At 37.4% G+C, this 17,547-nt stretch overlaps 2 protein-coding genes across 2 annotated transcripts; both read left to right on the forward strand.

Moving 5' to 3' along the window:
- Positions 1 to 1,953: 1,953 nt before the first annotated feature.
- LOC121899951 (ras-related protein Rab-8A) lies at positions 1,954 to 6,800 on the forward strand. The gene is made up of 8 exons (XM_042415734.1): positions 1,954 to 2,159; positions 2,676 to 2,736; positions 4,113 to 4,173; positions 4,636 to 4,713; positions 4,913 to 5,002; positions 5,108 to 5,173; positions 6,270 to 6,320; positions 6,457 to 6,800. Exons 1-8 carry the CDS (start codon positions 2,036 to 2,038, stop codon positions 6,544 to 6,546), a joined length of 621 nt encoding a protein of 206 aa, XP_042271668.1. The 5' UTR covers positions 1,954 to 2,035; the 3' UTR covers positions 6,547 to 6,800.
- A 5,292-nt stretch (positions 6,801 to 12,092) lies between these two features.
- hsh2d (hematopoietic SH2 domain containing) lies at positions 12,093 to 17,127 on the forward strand. The gene is made up of 6 exons (XM_042417528.1): positions 12,093 to 12,212; positions 12,806 to 12,958; positions 13,823 to 13,912; positions 14,034 to 14,199; positions 14,546 to 14,806; positions 15,400 to 17,127. Exons 2-6 carry the CDS (start codon positions 12,831 to 12,833, stop codon positions 15,880 to 15,882), a joined length of 1,128 nt encoding a protein of 375 aa, XP_042273462.1. The 5' UTR covers positions 12,093 to 12,212; positions 12,806 to 12,830; the 3' UTR covers positions 15,883 to 17,127.
- Positions 17,128 to 17,547: the final 420 nt, after the last annotated feature.

Genomic DNA, 17,547 nt, shown 5'->3' on the forward strand with positions numbered 1-17,547 from the left:
TGGGAGAAGACAGCAAAAACCCTTTAACCAGATCATCTGTAGATATGTAGCAGCTCATGTGGGATTTTTGTTTTGTATTTTGTTTGTGTTTCTCTTCTTTTTCCACATGTTTCTGTGTATGCTTTGTACTGTATGTATTACCGGAACATGTTTTGTAAAATAGTGGTGTCTTGTAATCCCATGTGGGATGGGCCAAATGTTTGGCATAACACAGAAATAAAAACTAAATAAAACTAAAACTATACACTGTATGTTGACTGACAAAGTTTTTACAAATCCTAAACTTTTAAACTGTCTTTAGGCTTTTAATATGATTTTTAGTCTGGTATTTAAAAATCATCAGTCGAGATGTCCTCAACTAATGAAAGGGAAACTAACTTAATCCAGCATGCTGTAAATCATGAAAATTGACATTTTCATGATTTATCCATTTGATTTCAATCAAGTGGACTGAGTCCGAGCCCCCCACAGTTAATATGTAGTACAATTAAATATTTAGGATTCTTCCTCTAGAGAAGTTGTCAGCAGTCCTGAATGGCAGTGACAGGAAATTTAGTCAGATGTGGATTTTTTTTTCTTCGTAAATCGTGTGCGACAGGCAATTGGAAATACCTTGCTTGCAGGATTGACTAACTTGACTATCAAATTTTGCATTCATATGTATCAGATTCTTAATTATATAAGAAAGAAGGTCAATTGACTAATAGAAAATGTGTCTATTTGCTGTAGAGGTAATTGTATTTTTATTTTTTTTTATTCTTTCCCTTCTTTTGTAATATGGTGTTGTATCCTTTTGGGGCTACCATCTAATTTTTTTGAGCTTTGTATTGCATTAGGGTTATTTCTCATCTTGCAGGGACTGACATCTGTTTTTATTGCAGAGCATTGACTGGGCATGTTATTTGTAATTATTGGTGTGTTTTTGTTTTGCCTTATGTGTGTGGTGTTTTTGGGTTCACTATGGAAATAATAAAATATACTATAAGATAAGATGAAAATATCAATGATTAGGTGAAAATTTTTGTCTGATTTCAAGTAGTAAAATAAATAGAAAGCAAGTGTAAAATAGTGAGTTGTTAAAGTCCTCCTCCACTCAAAAATATATTTTTCTTCATGGTCCTCAGTTGGATGTTTGAGCTTCACTGTGCAGAATGATGTTTGTGCAGAGAGTCATTGGAGGCCTTTTTTCCTCACATTTATCTGCTGAAAGTGGAAAGTTTCTCTGTGCTCATTGAAAATCTGATTTTAAGAGGTGGGCCTACGGGCATGATTTGTGACATCACAACTAGTTTGGAAGCCAATCCTGGTCCAGTAAGCAGCTTACACAAGTGTGATGTGGAAACTTGAAGCCTCCAGTGCACAAGTCCATTTTATTTGTAGGCTCAGTGTGTTTTACAGTAAAACACAGAAATTCACATAAATAAAATAATAAATAAAATAATCTCTCAAACACATAAATAAAATAATCTTTCAGCAACCCATACAATGCACACACATACATAGCCTACATGAAATACAGTTTTTTATAACCCCTGTCCTATTCTACAACTACAACAGGTGCACACAAAGGCGCGCACACGCACACACACACACACACACACACACACACACTGACTACCAAAAGCCTACTACATACTAATGGACTTTTCAGTGATGTAGGAGACATCTTGTGTTTTTGAAGTTTTGAAGTGAAATATAAGGAGTAGATGTCATTTTAGGGATTTTAACGTGGTAATTATACTTTTTTACCATATCAGATACACATTATTGTTCCAAGCAGAGTATTTCTGTAATGTCTTAATACATGTCTGGTGGACACCTTTAAATTATAAGGCCAGTAGCCAGAATCTCTGACTACTACTTGTAAAAACCGTCGTTAGTCCGGGCGACCGCAGACATCAAATCCAACATACCCAGCAGGACTTCCGTAGCCACGACGACAGAGAGTGGCAGTTGATTTGACCAAAAGGCAGCTAACCAGCGGTGACGCCGTACAGCGGGCGGGGACATCCGCAGTAGTAAGATAGCTAATAACATGGCGAAGACTTACGATTACTTGTTTAAACTACTTTTAATCGGCGATTCAGGCGTCGGAAAGACCTGTGTGCTATTCAGATTTTCAGAAGATGCCTTCAACTCAACGTTTATCTCTACTATAGGTGGGTAAAAGTAGTTTTTATCAGTGGTGTCTTGGCCCGAAAAGTGGTGCCCGAGCAGCCCAACCCGTCATGCTAATTTGTTGCTAACTTTTCTGGCTAACATTCATCTTGTAGTGGCTAGTCAGGAAGCAGCCCTGCCGGCTTGTCAAGAAGGGTTTTTCCAGAGCCGTCAATGCTATTTTAACTACTTGTGATACTCAGAAAGCCCCCTTGAATGTGGTGTTATGATCTGTAACTTACCCCACCCAAGCTGTGACTATACATTAGCTGTAGCAACCTGAGCTAACAAGCTAAAGCTGTCAGGGAGCTGGCCAGTTGTCAGTTTTCATGACCAGCTGCCTGCACTTCGTACTCTTAGCTTACGTTACAAAAAGTATAGATCAACTCGATAACCAGTCTGTACTTCTAAGGTCACACATTAAAGTAACTGTATAGCGAGGTGGTCTCTATATGTTGACAACATTTGTTGTGCCAAATGTGGATGAATAATGTGATTTTTCTTTTCATTTCCTTCAGGTATTGACTTCAAGATCAGAACAATAGAATTAGATGGAAAGAAGATCAAGCTACAGATATGGTAAGAAAGTCAAACAGTAAATGCTTTCACTTTCAAGCTTGGTTAATGTGGCAGAAGAAGAAACATTCAGAGATGGATAACCATTACATTCATTTATTACATACTGCACGCATGGAGGTTATATTGTCCAGGTTTTGTTCTTAAGACAGAGGTATGGCTCTTTACTGAGAAGAGTTTTTATTTAGTAATTTTTAAAATAGGGTGGACAAAACATTAGAAACCCATCTCAGTATAATATAATATATTTGAACACTACAATTAGAGCTTCCACAATCACCTAAAGTTGAAATAACACCTCTCTAAAACAGTCTAAACAAAGAAAGGTCGGGTTACTGCAGGGCGGTTGTTGTAGACTGTATTACTTTTAGCTGGATGTGCCTAATAATCTGACAGCTGAATGTGTATATGTCAATTGTACAACAGGATGATAAGTAACTGTGTTCCCTTAAGTGAGCACAGCATATGCAGAGTGGCATGTTTTTAAACATGTTATTTAGAGGTGATATCACCAACATCAGATATTATTGAATGAATACTTGTTATGACAATGGGAACCTGTAAAAAATCTAGTTGTATAATCTTAGATATTATAATCTGTATCACTTCCTGTGCCAAAACCTTTGTACCACTTTTTGCGGCCGTGGTTGACATCATTGTTGACTTCATGGTTTTACTTGCAGTAATGAATACCATCTCTTGTACCAATGCATGCAATGCTTTTATACCAATATATCCACAGAAATGCTCTGATATTTTGGGAAATATGCGTATTTGCTGTCTTAATAAATGTTAGGTGAGAAGATCGACATCAGCTTTACTTCTGTGCTTTCACTTCAGAGGTAACTCATAATAAATTCACCGTAGCACTAAGGCTGAAACCAGGAAATGGCTAGTAGAGCGCTGTCAATAGTGTATTCAGCACTCTCAAGCTGACATGTCTACACTCTGCATGTGTGTCTTTTAATACTTTTAGAAGGGAAAAATTAGACATTGTGGTTTAAGGAGCAGTTGGCATAATAACAACTGTGTCCTGTGGCATCTCACACGTCCTGTTCCTTTAGTGTCCATGAAGTTGTTGGCTTTTTAACAAAACCCAGCCAGCTCTTGAATTTATTGGTGTCTGCTTTGCAGCAGAAAGACAGTTTTTTAAACTTTTGATGGAGTTTAGCAGTTTCCTTATGCCTCCAGTCTTTTTTTTAATGTACAAAATGAAAGATAGCTGTATGAAAGATAGCAAATCTGTCAATGTCCTAAAGATTTTGAGTGTTCCTTTAAATCTTGAGAAAAGATTATGCTTTGCACTGGGCATCATTGGTCATTTTGGCTGGATTCTGCAAGTTGAGTGTAAAAATTGTTGTTTTTTTTCCCCCATGTAGGGATACAGCAGGACAGGAGAGGTTCAGAACCATCACAACAGCCTACTATAGAGGAGCCATGGTAAGTTGCTCTGTCAGCTTTACAATTCATACAGCAGCGTATCTCTGGGAACTGAATGGCTACTAGTGTGATGGTCATCTCAGGTGTGAGCACTGCAGCATAAACCTTTACCAGAACCACACCCCACATTGTTGTTGCTGATGTTGTACACACCTGGGAAATCAGAGGCGTGCTCAGAGCATCGTCGTGGTGTTTTTGTTAGCCTCTCCTTTTGTTCAAGTTAAACTGGATGCCTGTGTTTGCATATTTTGTACTGATCCTCCTGTTGTATTCAATAGCAGTGTTTTTAATTGAGACTGCAAAATCATGTGATCCGTTACTAATAAAAGTCGACATCAACAGCAGAAAACCACATTATTTTTGCTTCATGTCCACGTCTGTTTCAATGGGTTAAGAAAACTGTGTAAGGAATGTTGCCTGGCTGCTCAGTTGTCTTATGTCTTCTGTCTATGAACTCTCCAGGGCATCATGTTAGTGTATGACATTACTAACGAGAAGTCCTTTGACAACATCAAGAACTGGATACGGAATATAGAAGAGGTAAAGTATTATTATCATCATTATTAAGTATATATGCTCACCTTTGACTGAATAAATATTGCTATTCACCTGTTCTGTGTGCATGTTTGTGTGTTTTATTTTATATGACTTGTATTCCACAAAGAGCTTAAGAGACTGCATAAATTTAACACATTTTATTAATTTATACATTTTCTGTCTGTTCATGATACCTTCACAGCATGCGTCAGCAGATGTAGAGCGGATGGTCCTTGGGAACAAATGTGATGTCAATGACAAGCGACAGGTGTCCAAAGAAAGAGGAGAGAAGGTAGGATGACAAATATGACAATGAATCAAGTTCCCATGAGGTACATATTTATTTACTGTTCCTATCACGTCTCAGTACTGACACTCTCTTTTCTCCTGCTGTCAGCTGGCGCTGGAGTACGGTATCAAGTTCATGGAAACCAGCGCAAAAGCGAACATCAATGTGGAGAATGTGAGTTCACACTTTTTCTGCTACTATTCATTGATAGTTGAAAGTATTTTTGCCATGTGTAAGACCTTAGGCAAACTGATCTACACTTTCAGACTTTAGACTCTTAAAAGGGTGCCGCAGGTGGTCAATAGTTCAACTATTAATATTCCCAAGTTATATTGTCATTTTAACCATTAAAAGTAAACAAACCACAACTGACCTTTGTGTCTATAAAGAGTCATTACCCATGAGTAGAGTAATTCTTCGCACAGTAGAAAGGGAAACTTCTTTAATGAATAGGCGGCTTTGTGCTTGTTGAACATAAGACCATTATAAAAGATGCAATCGCACTATACTAACATAGTATAAAAATACTTCTCTTTCTATGGTGATTCTGTACTAAAGGATCCCCATTAGCTGAAAACTATCTTGGTAATAATCAAGATAATTACACAACATGCTCACCTCACTGCAAACCTGCAGATAGACTATCTGCGTGCATCTAACGTGAAACTTTTGTTCCTTTGGTTTTATAGTGTTCAACCACAATTATTAATGAATAAGAATTAGCGTACTGGCCCAAATATAAGATGATATTTTAATCTGGAAATAACATTTTAAAAAGTGGGGGTCATATGAGCACTACACTGTTATGTGTTCATAAGATCAGAGATTGTTTTTGAATGAGAGTGTGCATTAGAGTCAGTCAACTAAAAGTGTTTTGTTAGCTCAGTTTAACCTGCAGGAATTTCTGGAGGCTCACGTAACATGTTTTTCTGCCATGGAGGAAATAAATTTATGATGAGTGAAAACGACTCAAACCCGTCTGACGACATCTTTACTGCAGTTACAGACCGGGGTCCAAATTGTTTGTCAAGCAGCCAAGAATTACTGCTGTCATAGATGATGAGGAGCTAAAAAAAAAACAAACTAACTGCTGGAGAAAATGATTTTGACTGCTTCCAAGATGGGATGTAAATTTTTTCCAAAAACAACTAGTTTCTTCTGGGATTGTTGATTCCAGTTAAACCCACCATTTACCTTCTAAAAGCACTGGTCCCAACCAGAGTCGCTGCCATTAATGTGCTTCAACTTGATCACTTGCTTTTGTCTGCAGGCCTTCTTAACCCTCGCCAGAGACATCAAAGCAAAAATGGACAAGAAACTGGTAAGGATGTAGAAAAGTGGCAACTGTATTAGATGGGTAACATTGGTTACAGCATGTACGGTATCAGTGGTGGTCATCGGGTGGTGTTTTTGCTGTCGTCTTATTTTGGACGTGGTGTCTCATCTGTGTATTTTAGGAGGGCAACAACCCGCAGGGCAGCAGTCAAGGAGTAAAGATAACAGAACAGCCCAAGAAGAGCAGTTTCTTCCGCTGCACACTCCTGTGAGGAGACGGGAGCGTCGGCATCCACCATCGCCTTAACTGTGTCCCCCACTGGACAGAACTGGACAGAGCACACTCTGATCTCTCTTTTACCTTTCTTCATGTGTCTTCCTCCTTCTCGACTGATTGTCCTGTGCTTATCTATCGTAGCAAAAACAAAAGTTTATTACTCCTTTGGATAACCAGTCTTCCCTTGACACCAGTGAATTTAATTACTGTGGCCTCTGTTACATACTAAATCAGATACCTTTTTTTTTTTTTTTTACAGTTGCTACTTAGATTGAAAGATTCAACTTGATTCCTTAGATTTTAATGACTTTTAAAGACTGGCTCCTTGTGAGACACTAAAAACGAACAAACCTATACTGCCAATAATCTTTGCCTACCGGATATTATCTGTACAATAAGATAAATCTGATGCCTCTGAGTTTTTTCACCGGTTGTCACTGTCACTTGATGAGGTCTTATTTTCTCAACCAGTATTGATCATTAACACCAAAAGTAGCCCAAACTATCTTTACAGAAGAAGCCTTCTGCTCTCATGGGCATCCCAATTTTTAATCCAACGGTCAAATAATGCGACCTGTGTCTCCGAGGTGATGGGAGTACAATCCCAGCTGAGCACTAGTCTTTGAAGCTGTTGTACTACATGTGTGTACTGACTGGGTGGCCTAGATTTTTATTATGTAAACGCGACATGTAAATACATCGTTGATTATGAAACAGCATTGCCAGCGCATATATTACTCATCATATCAACACTGGGGTTTATATGTCCTCTGTCCACCTTTTCTTTCTCATGTCTTTCTGTTGATTTCTTAGGCTGAGACATTCCATTCCTCTTGTGAACACTTTAATGTGCAATGTAATGTATACGGAGCCCTGACTCTGGCTCTTAGGTATTCACATGGTTGCAGTAAGGCTGGGTTTTTGACAAAGTATGCTTATATTAAGAGCACAAAGATTCCTTTTGTTGTTGCTTTGCTCATCATTTTAGGTATTGCAATGTATTCTTAGGAAAAGTGAGATGCGGTCGAGGTGTAGAGGATTATTTGATGCACTTCAACTGGTGGATTTAGCAATACCTAACCCTGACACCTGGAGGCAGCAGTTACATAGCAGCACAGAGGGTATCACAGCAATGATAAAATCATTGTTTTATGCATTTATACTTCTTCTGGTTGACAGGTCTTATTGGGGGAGCATGTACACAACTGTTTTCTGGGCCTTGGATAGGGGCTGTGCTGTAGCAGTATTTATGGAGTGACACAAAACATAGCACCAAAATGACAAAGTGCCCTTTTATGTTCTTGTTGATTATGCACTTTTCATGTGTTCTTTCTGTAAAAAAAAATGCTTTTTCAGATGAATTCTTAACATTTGTTGACTTTGTTTGTTGCAAGTCTTAACTGAAAACAAAATTATTAATGCACAAGTTTTCCACGTACCCCATCTGGGTTTCCTAAAAACACCTGAGCACTGACACCTCGTTTTTAAGCTAGCATAATGAAGATATGCAGAAGATCATTATTTAGAGATGGTTTTCTTCATTACAACTTGTCACAACATTCCCATTTATTGAAATGTAATTTTTCCAGTGTGTTTTCCACATTGGCATCCCCAATTCTGCTTTTAGGAACCCCAGATTTCCCCACCCCACCCTCACCCAATCACTCTTATTTCCTCCCCTCTTTCTCTTCTTTCCAGGCATCCTGTGTTTTGTTTTGGCCCAGTATCATGGCCATGTTAGCTATGCATTCTGGATGCGTAGAAAACCTCAAAAAGCTTTGCACATTTGACTTGACAAGCTTTATTTGAGATTAGAAATGTGCAAAGTATCCTTGCTGTTTTATTTTCTGCTGTCACTAGAAATTCTGTGTGTTTGCTCTGTTGAGCTGATCAAGCGTAAGAATAGGATGTTAATTGAAAGCTGATTAATATCACCTCAGAGGTTTTACGGTGAGAGGAAATCATTTCTAGCGGTGCTGAGGATTCATTGAATCTGCAACTGCATAGATGTTAACCTGTGGATTTAAATTATCATTGTTGGCTTGGTTGGGCTTAATTTAAGATTTCAGCAATTCTTTTGTTTAAACTGGCTCACACAGGTTTTTAGACTTAAAGTTCAGCCTAAATCTGCATAAATTTGGTCTGTAAAATGAGCTCAGGTTTTTTTGATTGGAGTCATTAATTATAAATCTGGCAGTTCAATGTTAACATATCTTCAGCATTCCCTAAATACATTTAGATTTCATCGCTGATTGATTTGTTTCATGGGGACGAAATAAAATAATTCAGCAATTGTAAATAAGATCTACAATGATTGTACTGTAGTAAATCTGATTGATCTACACCTTTTTGTAGATATGTGTACTTTGATGATTTATTAAAAATGAGATTCTTAAGAAATTGTTAAGTCAATTTATTATATTTGCAACGTTTATCATTGGAAATTCATGTTGACTATTAAATTTGTAAAACAGTGTCAGGAAGGATACTTTCAAGCTGTGTTATTATTTTATATTAACTTTGAATTTATATCACTAAATGTATTCAACTGGACTCTATTACATTGGTGATACTTATCCATAATCTGACTAATAAAAAACATGACAAGTTACTTTTAAGGTTTAAAGTATTAAAACTGTGGAGAGCCAAATCTGCCTTTCTAGGAAAGACACAAAACAGTACAAAACTTTTAAAATCAGTCAAAATGTGTTTTTAAGATAGAATTTTTGAATTTGAACAGTTGAGCACAGAACTCATGTATATTATAAATTAATTCACATTATGTAATCTTTTCCGTCAATTTCTCCTCAGGATTTATTTTCCTTCAGCTGATTTTTTTAAGGGGTCTGGCCTGATTTATTTTGCTTTCACCTTGTATAAAACAGTGGTATAATTTCAGACAGCCTTCAGGTGAGCGAGCCTCCTAATTTAGGATTAAGATACAATACATGTACATCTGTTTCACTACAGTGATGACACTATTTTGAATGATTGCTGTCATACAGAATACAGTAGACATCTTCAACTAGTGTTGGAAGAAGTATTCAGATTTGGTCCTTGTATAAAAGTTGCAATACTACTTTGTAAAAATACTCCATTACTCCAAGTAAAAGTCTTGTATTCCAGACCTTACTTAGGTAAGTATTAAAAGGAAGTAAAAGCAAATACATAAGTATTAAAAGCAAAATGCATTTACATTATCACAATTAAAAGTAGTCTACTTATTGTGCAGAAAAATGGTCCCTTTCAGTGTTTGATTATTATATAATGTATAAGTGGATTATTTATAGTAACAGATTACTGTCTGTGTAAAATGGGTTATAACATTGTAGCCTGTTTATAGTGATGCTAATATTAAGAACTTCACAGACTCAGGTTTCTGAGTCTGTAATTTAACTAGTAATTATAACTGTAAAATGAATATGGTGAAGTAAAAATTGAAATATTGTAGTTCTGAAGTATAAAGTGGCATAAAATGTAAATACTCAAGTAAAGTACCTTGAAATTGTACTTTCGTACAGTATTTGAGTAAATGTACTTAATTACCATCCACCACTGTTAAAGACCTGTCCAATCCAAGAACACAGAGTATTAAAAATCAAGCAAGTTTTTACCATTAAAAATGTATTTACTACTAATCTCAATTGTTTGTTCTCTTAAATTTGTAATTCATTTTATTTGACCCTTTTGTATAGAATCATAATATTATCACCCAGTGTGGATGACAGTCATGTTTTGTCCTCTGTAGCCTGCAATTTTGTGTTGCAAATTAATCTGCTATTCTGTTCAGCATAACACCGTCATCTCTGGTCTGTAAAATGCAAATGTTCCGCATTTAGCTCAGCAGTGGCCCAGCTAGCACTGCCGGTCATGCAATAGATAGCTACAGCTCAATACTAAACAGCATCTTAAGAGAAGTCAGTGTTTCTGGGGCTGTGGGCACAATAAGATGCTGACTGCTCAGGGGGCAGAGATGTCATCTGTTCAATGCCTCATCTAACTAAATATGCAACCAGAGCAAAAGCTGTAAATTGTTGGCACAAGTCACCTACAGTAAGAAAAATAACTTTTTTTAGTCAATGGAAGAGGTGCAGTGTGTTTGTGTAAACAGAGATGGTCCTCACAAAAAATATTAACTCTGGAGTTCATCACTACCGCCTTGCATGGGAGGGATATCATGCCAGAAAGACTTTGACCTTTAGGTTTTTTTTCACATTCAGACAATCATCATGTAGGAGGAAAACTTTCCATATTGGCTGTTTACTTTCCCTGAAGCGTCTCTCCAGCATTACCAAGAATTGTCATTGAACAGTGCATTAAACAGGGCATATGCCACCAACAATGATCATGAACTTTAATTGTTAAGCTAGTTCCTGTCTATGAGAGGTTCCTTTCTGACTAGAACAATTAATGGAAGTCATTTCTGCACATGTACAGTATTGGCATATTACATCATCAGCCAGGCAGTTGCCTTTTTATTGTGACTGATTAAAATAGTTTGTGGTGTATTGCATTGCATGATATTGTAAGGTATGCCTGACATCATGACAAGCCAGTAGTAGAGAGTAACTAAGTATATTTTCTCAAGTACTGTATTTAAGTACACTTTTGAGGTACTTGTACTTTACTTGAGTATTTCCATTTTATGCTTCTTTATACTTCCATTCTACTGCATTTCAGAGGGAAATATTGTACTTTCTACTCCCCTACTTTGTCTTGTTAGAGATGAAACCAGTGTTTTCCAACCTTTTTGGCTTTTGATGTTTCACAAAAAGCAGTGTGTAGTTGGGGTCACATTTCAGATGTCTATGAGTTGTAAACAGCTCCACCAAATAATGATTTTTCCCTCTAAACTTCTCACATGGTTTCATTTCACTAAATGTTCGAATGATCCAATATTTCACCAAAAATCAAAGATTAGAGAAAACATCCAAAAACTGAAAACAGATTTGTGTATCAGAACTTTGTTTTTTCTTCTTTCCTCTCCCATTAATCATATCACAATACTGTAATGGAGTATTTTTACATTGCTGTATTGGTACTTTTACTTAAGTGAAGGATCTGAATACTTCTTCCACTACTGTGGCAAGCAATGTCCTCAAGTATAGTTTAGAATCAATAAGGTACACTTGAAAGGTACAGCAGGGCTTTTTGACTGCATTTATAGTCCAGGTGTATAACCTGTTAAGTTCATCCCCTGTAGGCCAATGTACAAAAACAATCTGTAGGATAAGGTTGAGCTGACACTCTCTACAAAATATATCTGCTTCCTCTATTGAAATACATCTGGCAGAGGAATAAAGTTGAACAGTTGGCAAATATTAACAAAATGAATGGTCCTGCTGAGTTACACCCAATTTTATGTAAGTTACAACTAATCGTAATGGACTCTTGCTTCAGCTTAGGGAGTGTAACGTTATGCAGCAGCTGAGTGTTAGACTGAAGCCTCTGACTCTGACACTGGAATAGAAACTTTAACCTGAGAAATGGCAACAATTTCTATCCCTCAGTGTTGATTAAACACGTGAGTGTATACACATATGGCCATACATCCGCATTAATGTCGCTGTATGTTCCTATGCAATATAAATGTACTGTCTATGCCACACACTGCTTAGACAGGTGATAGTTTTGGCCCCTCCCCCAGACAAGTGTAGTCAGGTGAGTGAGCTTCGCTGTGTCATTATTCACGGAGCTGCCAGAGAAGGTGAGTAAACTGTAAACTTTGCTGTGAGCGTACCGGAGGCACCATGATTGAGTTTTATTGACTAAACCGGTGTCACTTTGAGGGATTTGAGTGCTTGAACTAATTCAATAAATTTTGAATTGACCAAATTAAAGCAGCTTTTGGCTTCTTCAGTAATTAATAAATAAACAATTGCTGCAACAGTTATAGTACAACACTGTGTGCAGGCTAAATTTTATATTGTAAATCAACTTTATGATGTTTAAATTTGGAGAAAATCTGAACCTGTTTGTGATTTGTCTACAAGTTAAACTGAGGAAAAATGAGAAGTATGTTGTGACCATATGTGTAGTAGAAACAGGAACAATGAATATAGAAAAAGGGAAAAACAGCAAGTGCATTCAGTATTGTTCTGTGATTTGAAATAATTGGCATTTTACCCACATCAGTAAATGGTTTGTGCTGCTACATATACTGTATGTTTGTATACTCCTGTGTTTGTTTGTACAGAAGGTGTGGGTGTACAATATGTATCATATGTGTTTGTTCTCATTGAATTTCCCAACAGAGGATTAAATCAGCTGTTTCCCAGGATGATGGAGTGGAGTCAGTCGTCCCAAGGACAGCGTGATGCTTTCACCTGGTTTACAGGGTCTCAGCTCAGCTCTGTGATCAGAAACGGAGTAGTCCCAGAATGGTTTCATGGGATCATTTCCAGGAAGTAAGATTACAAAGTCTATCAGTGTCTGCCATCTACAGCAAAGGAATGTGGAGGGCCTTGTTTTAAAAATCGTACATGATTAAGATACACGTGTCATGTACCAGCATGCAGTGATTGTTTTTAGTAAATTACTCAAGTATAAAATGACTCTCAAGTATAGTGCAGGATGATTTTAGGGAATTTTTTGATAACATCTGACAAAAGCAAGACATAACAAACCAAACACAATATGAAAAAGTACAAACAAAGAGTAATGTGTGAGCTTTTAAGTGATGGAAAAATCTATAATTCATCAGTACAGGATTTGGAAGAGATATTTTCCTTCCATTATTTATACAATAAGCAAAACAAATAAAACTGAACCACTGCATCTTTTATCTATAAGTACAAGGACAAATCATTCAATATTTTACCTATGATACACATCAATCACAGATACAACAGTTCTTCAATGGTGGACTTTGCCCTTGTAATACTTTATAGCAGCATATTCCTACTTTTAATAGATCCATACTTCCTCCACACCCTGTGTACATATAATTGACTCTGTTCAATGAATCATATAGTAGACTGTTGTTAGACATGATGTACTCCAAACATTTACTTAATTGACAACAGTATAATGTACAGTATTTATCACACAATCCTATTTAACTGATTATATACATGAGAGGTGAGATGTGTTCAACACCAAGATTCTATGTATGAATCTTAAGATGCCACATTCCCAGAGCAACTTTCACAGAAAGCTAATTATAGCTCTTGTTTGCGCATGATAAGACACATGATCATTCACAGATTAAAGTGCATGCGTGAAAGGGGCTTTTGTTTGTGGTAATTTGGGCATGTTAATTACTTGTGCAGGACTGCAGAGGAGCTACTGATGTCCAAGCCTCCGGGCTACTTCCTGATCAGAGTCAGTGAGAGCAGGATCGGCTACACTCTCTCATATCGGTGAGTGTTCGCAGGATTAAAGGAGCTTTATTTTACCCTTTATACTTGCATACTCAAACAAAAAAGATTTGGCCTGTTCAATCTTCCTGATATTTATAGTTTTCATGCCTCTGAATGTCAGTGCGGCAGACCGATGCAGACATTTCATGATTGATGCATTGGAGGATGGCCATTATATTATCGTGGGCGAGAACAGGCCTCACCGGTTTCTGCAGGACCTGGTGGACTTTCATCGTAGGACACCCATCTTGCCTTTCACTGAGGTCTTGACTGTCGCTTGTGGACAAGTGAGAAAATGTTTTGTTATATTCTACCAACATACAGGTGCCTACACCAAAAGGTCATTCCATTAATTATTAATTTGTGTAGTTTGTAGGTCATTGTACTCACTATTCAGGTTTCTGCTGTTAGTGTAACATCCTCAATGACCTTGGTTTAGCTGTGTAAATCACGATGAATCATCAGTACCACATACTTGTGAATTTACTGTACATGCATTTAGAGCTGAAACTGAATCACCTTTATGATCCAAAACCACAATTTTTGCATGCTGCCTGTACATCATGCAAACAGAAAACACTCACAAATTGTTCTGCCTTCCTCTCACTCTCTTCCTGTCTGATCCTATTTTAGACGTCAAATGACACGACCGATTATGCAGAACTACTGTTTCCACAAAGACATCTGAACCCTAACACCAGTTTGTTAACAAACAACTCCCTGCATCCCAGTAAGAGTCACCCAGTATCACTGGAAGATATCCCACCTGCCCTTCCTTATCGACCAAATAACCCGAGGAACTCTACGTCTCTGTCTCCAACCAGCCAACCGAACAGACTTTATCCTTCTTTGGAAGATGAAATTTCCAACACCACCACTCCAGTTCCAGCCTTGGTAATGATGACCGAAGTAGACTATTTTACATACTGTCTGGTGATAAAATTGTTAAAAATATGCCAGTTCCAGTTTCTTGAAATTACAAAAATGTTTCTTAATATGTTTTCTACACAGTGTATTTAAAGGCCCTGAAAACATATTTTGTCACTTATGAGTTTCTTACTATAAGATGTGTTACTACATGAACACATATCATTTTGTCCCAAATTTAGACCACTTTTCGTTGTTGTGTTTGAGAGATTTCAGTATTTCTGCCTCTGTATTTGCTTTTTCACTCTAATTTTGATTGGGGCTCTGCCGGTAAAAGGTGATGTCATGTGCTTGTGTTCGCAAATCAGGATTAAGGAATCTGTAAATCAAACTCTCATGATGGTTTCTGTGTGTTGCCAGGCAACTGTCAATAGTCCTGATGAGGCAGATTAGCTACATTTTTTAGTTATTTTTTCCCCCCATTTTTAACTTGTGTTGCTTATTTAGTCATGATTACTTAATATTTTAAAGAAATACTTGAAATTTAAAATCAGGTTTTCAGAGTCCTTATATTTTCTAACAATTTTCTGTGCTGTATGTTTCATTTTTATGATCTCAAGCCTGTGCCAGCTGCCAGGAAGAGATACACAGGTGACAATGTTCCACTCAACCAGCCTCCTGAAGTCCCTGTTCGGACCACTGTACCTCCACTGAAGCAGAACCAGGCTTGCATCAGAACAGTCTCTGCACCTGAGAGGCCCTCCGCACCTGCAGCCAACGACCACCCACACGGTGCCAACATCCCGCCTACAAGGAACCACGAAGCAAAGCCGTCGGTGGTCACCAACCTAAAGAACCTCAAGAAGAAATTCCAAAAGAAGAGGAGCATGTCACAGGAGTACGCTGAGATTAACATGGAGGCTGAACAGAAGATGGAGGCAATTGACAGGAGTGCAAATACTGAGAATGAGTACCAGGAGATCACCGGGCAGCAGACCTTTGATGGTCCACCATTTTCCTACACTTGCACTGGTGCAAGACCAACTGATGGAAGGTTACCCCAAGAGTACCTTCCACCTCCTCCCTTTGCTCCAGGCTACTGACATATAGCAGGCTCATAAGAAAAAATGTACAGGTGGATTTGATTGTAGATAACCTGAATTAATGTTACAATCAAACCAAAGAAAATGATCTGAACCCAATTGGGTACCGGAGCAGGACAAAAACAGCAGAGAAAGGAAAAAACGATGTCCAAACATGAATATTGCAACCTTCCAAAAGTTTATTAATGCACTGTTTCAACTTTCAAGATTCACATGAAACTTTGCCTAATGAAGACCTTGAAGGTCAAAACATTGCATCATTAAAGCAATAATTACACATAAATATAAGGTGATAAATATAAGGATACAGTCAGCAGCAAAAAAGCTTACAGGCTGCCAGCTGTAGCTTCATATTTGCTGTACAAGCATGAGAGTGATATCAATACTCTTATTAAACTCTCAGCATGAGAGTGAATAAGTGTATTTCCTAAAATGTCAAGCTATACCTTTAAACTTTTGGGTAGCACTATTCAGTGTGCACCTTTTCCTTTACATACCTAAATCAAACCTGCCTATGCTTGAGTAGTGGAGTTTATACGCAGGTTTACTGTGAGTTTATGCAATTACACCTGTTTTGCAATGTTAAAAGTATAAAATTATAAAAGAGATTTAACTGCTGTGAGTGTAATTAGTTCAAGTGCAAGAAAGCTATATTTTTTATTTATTTGTTAGTTTATTTAACAGAAATGATACAGATAAACATTGTTACATAAGAAGTAATGCAGCAAATTCAGGTTAAATGTTAAATGTTTCTGACATGCCTCTTTGATAAATGTTTTATGTAGCATATAAGATTTAACACAGCAATGACATGGTTAATGTCAGCTACTGAGCATGAGACATACTGTGGCATCAGATGCAGATCTCTTATCAGTAATATAATAGGGAAGCTGGAAAAGGGAGAAAATGCAGATAGCAGTCAAACTTGTTTCACGGGAATACACACCAGTGTGACGGTGAGTCAAATTCACCCTTACCCAGCTTCTGTACATGTAATGGGTATTTCCCAACACGCATAATTTAATTTTTATTTCAAATTGCTGTGTCGTACCTGTGTCATGTACTTATAATAGCTAGAGATGAGACTTATGATGGCAATGATATATCCTATTTATGTGATATAAGTAATATCATTTTAGAATGTGACCGAGCTAATAAAGAGACTTCGACTAATGTTCAGTCTGCATTGGTTCCCAGTGCTGTTTTGCAGTCCTTTGTTCCATAGCAGATTATTAATATTTCTGTACAGTCTGTCTATAGTATAAAACAGGAGACGTATGCGTTGACTGCGGTGAAAAATCAAACAATTTCATCACAATATACATATTATCTGTTTCCACTTATCTCTATGCAGTTCCCCCTGTCACATCTCCTGTTCTTCCTCCCTCACGTCACTTCTCACTCTGATCTTTGCATATTACGGCTTCTGTGACGAGCTGGTCACCCAGTGGAGGGGTGCATGCTGTAGTGGTGTGACGACCTGGGTTTTAATCAGGTCAGGAACCTTTTATCACATGGCATTCCCTCTCTACATCTCTATTTCCTGTTTCATTTCAATGTGAACATTCTCAATGAAGAAGCAAAAAGAACTGAAAGGTTTTATGAAGCCTTGCCGGTTTTTGTATTAGGAATTGTTATATGCTGTTTTGTTTTTATTAAGTGTAT

This window comes from Thunnus maccoyii, chromosome 7 (genome assembly GCF_910596095.1).
Source record: "Thunnus maccoyii chromosome 7, fThuMac1.1, whole genome shotgun sequence".
NCBI classification, from domain to species: domain Eukaryota; kingdom Metazoa; phylum Chordata; class Actinopteri; order Scombriformes; family Scombridae; genus Thunnus; species Thunnus maccoyii.

What these genes read in the sequence shown, in the direction of transcription:
- LOC121899951 (XM_042415734.1), top strand. Translation starts at nt 2,036, where the DNA reads ATGGCGAAGACTTACGATTACTTGTTTAAACTACTTTTAATCGGCGAT. An exon ending in AACGTTTATCTCTACTATAG is followed by an intron (nt 2,160 to 2,675) that starts GTGGGTAAAAGT and finishes CATTTCCTTCAG; the next exon opens with GTATTGACTTCAAGATCAGA. An exon ending in AAGATCAAGCTACAGATATG is followed by an intron (nt 2,737 to 4,112) that starts GTAAGAAAGTCA and finishes TCCCCCATGTAG; the next exon opens with GGATACAGCAGGACAGGAGA.
- hsh2d (XM_042417528.1), top strand. Translation starts at nt 12,831, where the DNA reads ATGATGGAGTGGAGTCAGTCGTCCCAAGGACAGCGTGATGCTTTCACC. An exon ending in GGCTACACTCTCTCATATCG is followed by an intron (nt 13,913 to 14,033) that starts GTGAGTGTTCGC and finishes TCTGAATGTCAG; the next exon opens with TGCGGCAGACCGATGCAGAC. An exon ending in TGACTGTCGCTTGTGGACAA is followed by an intron (nt 14,200 to 14,545) that starts GTGAGAAAATGT and finishes ATCCTATTTTAG; the next exon opens with ACGTCAAATGACACGACCGA.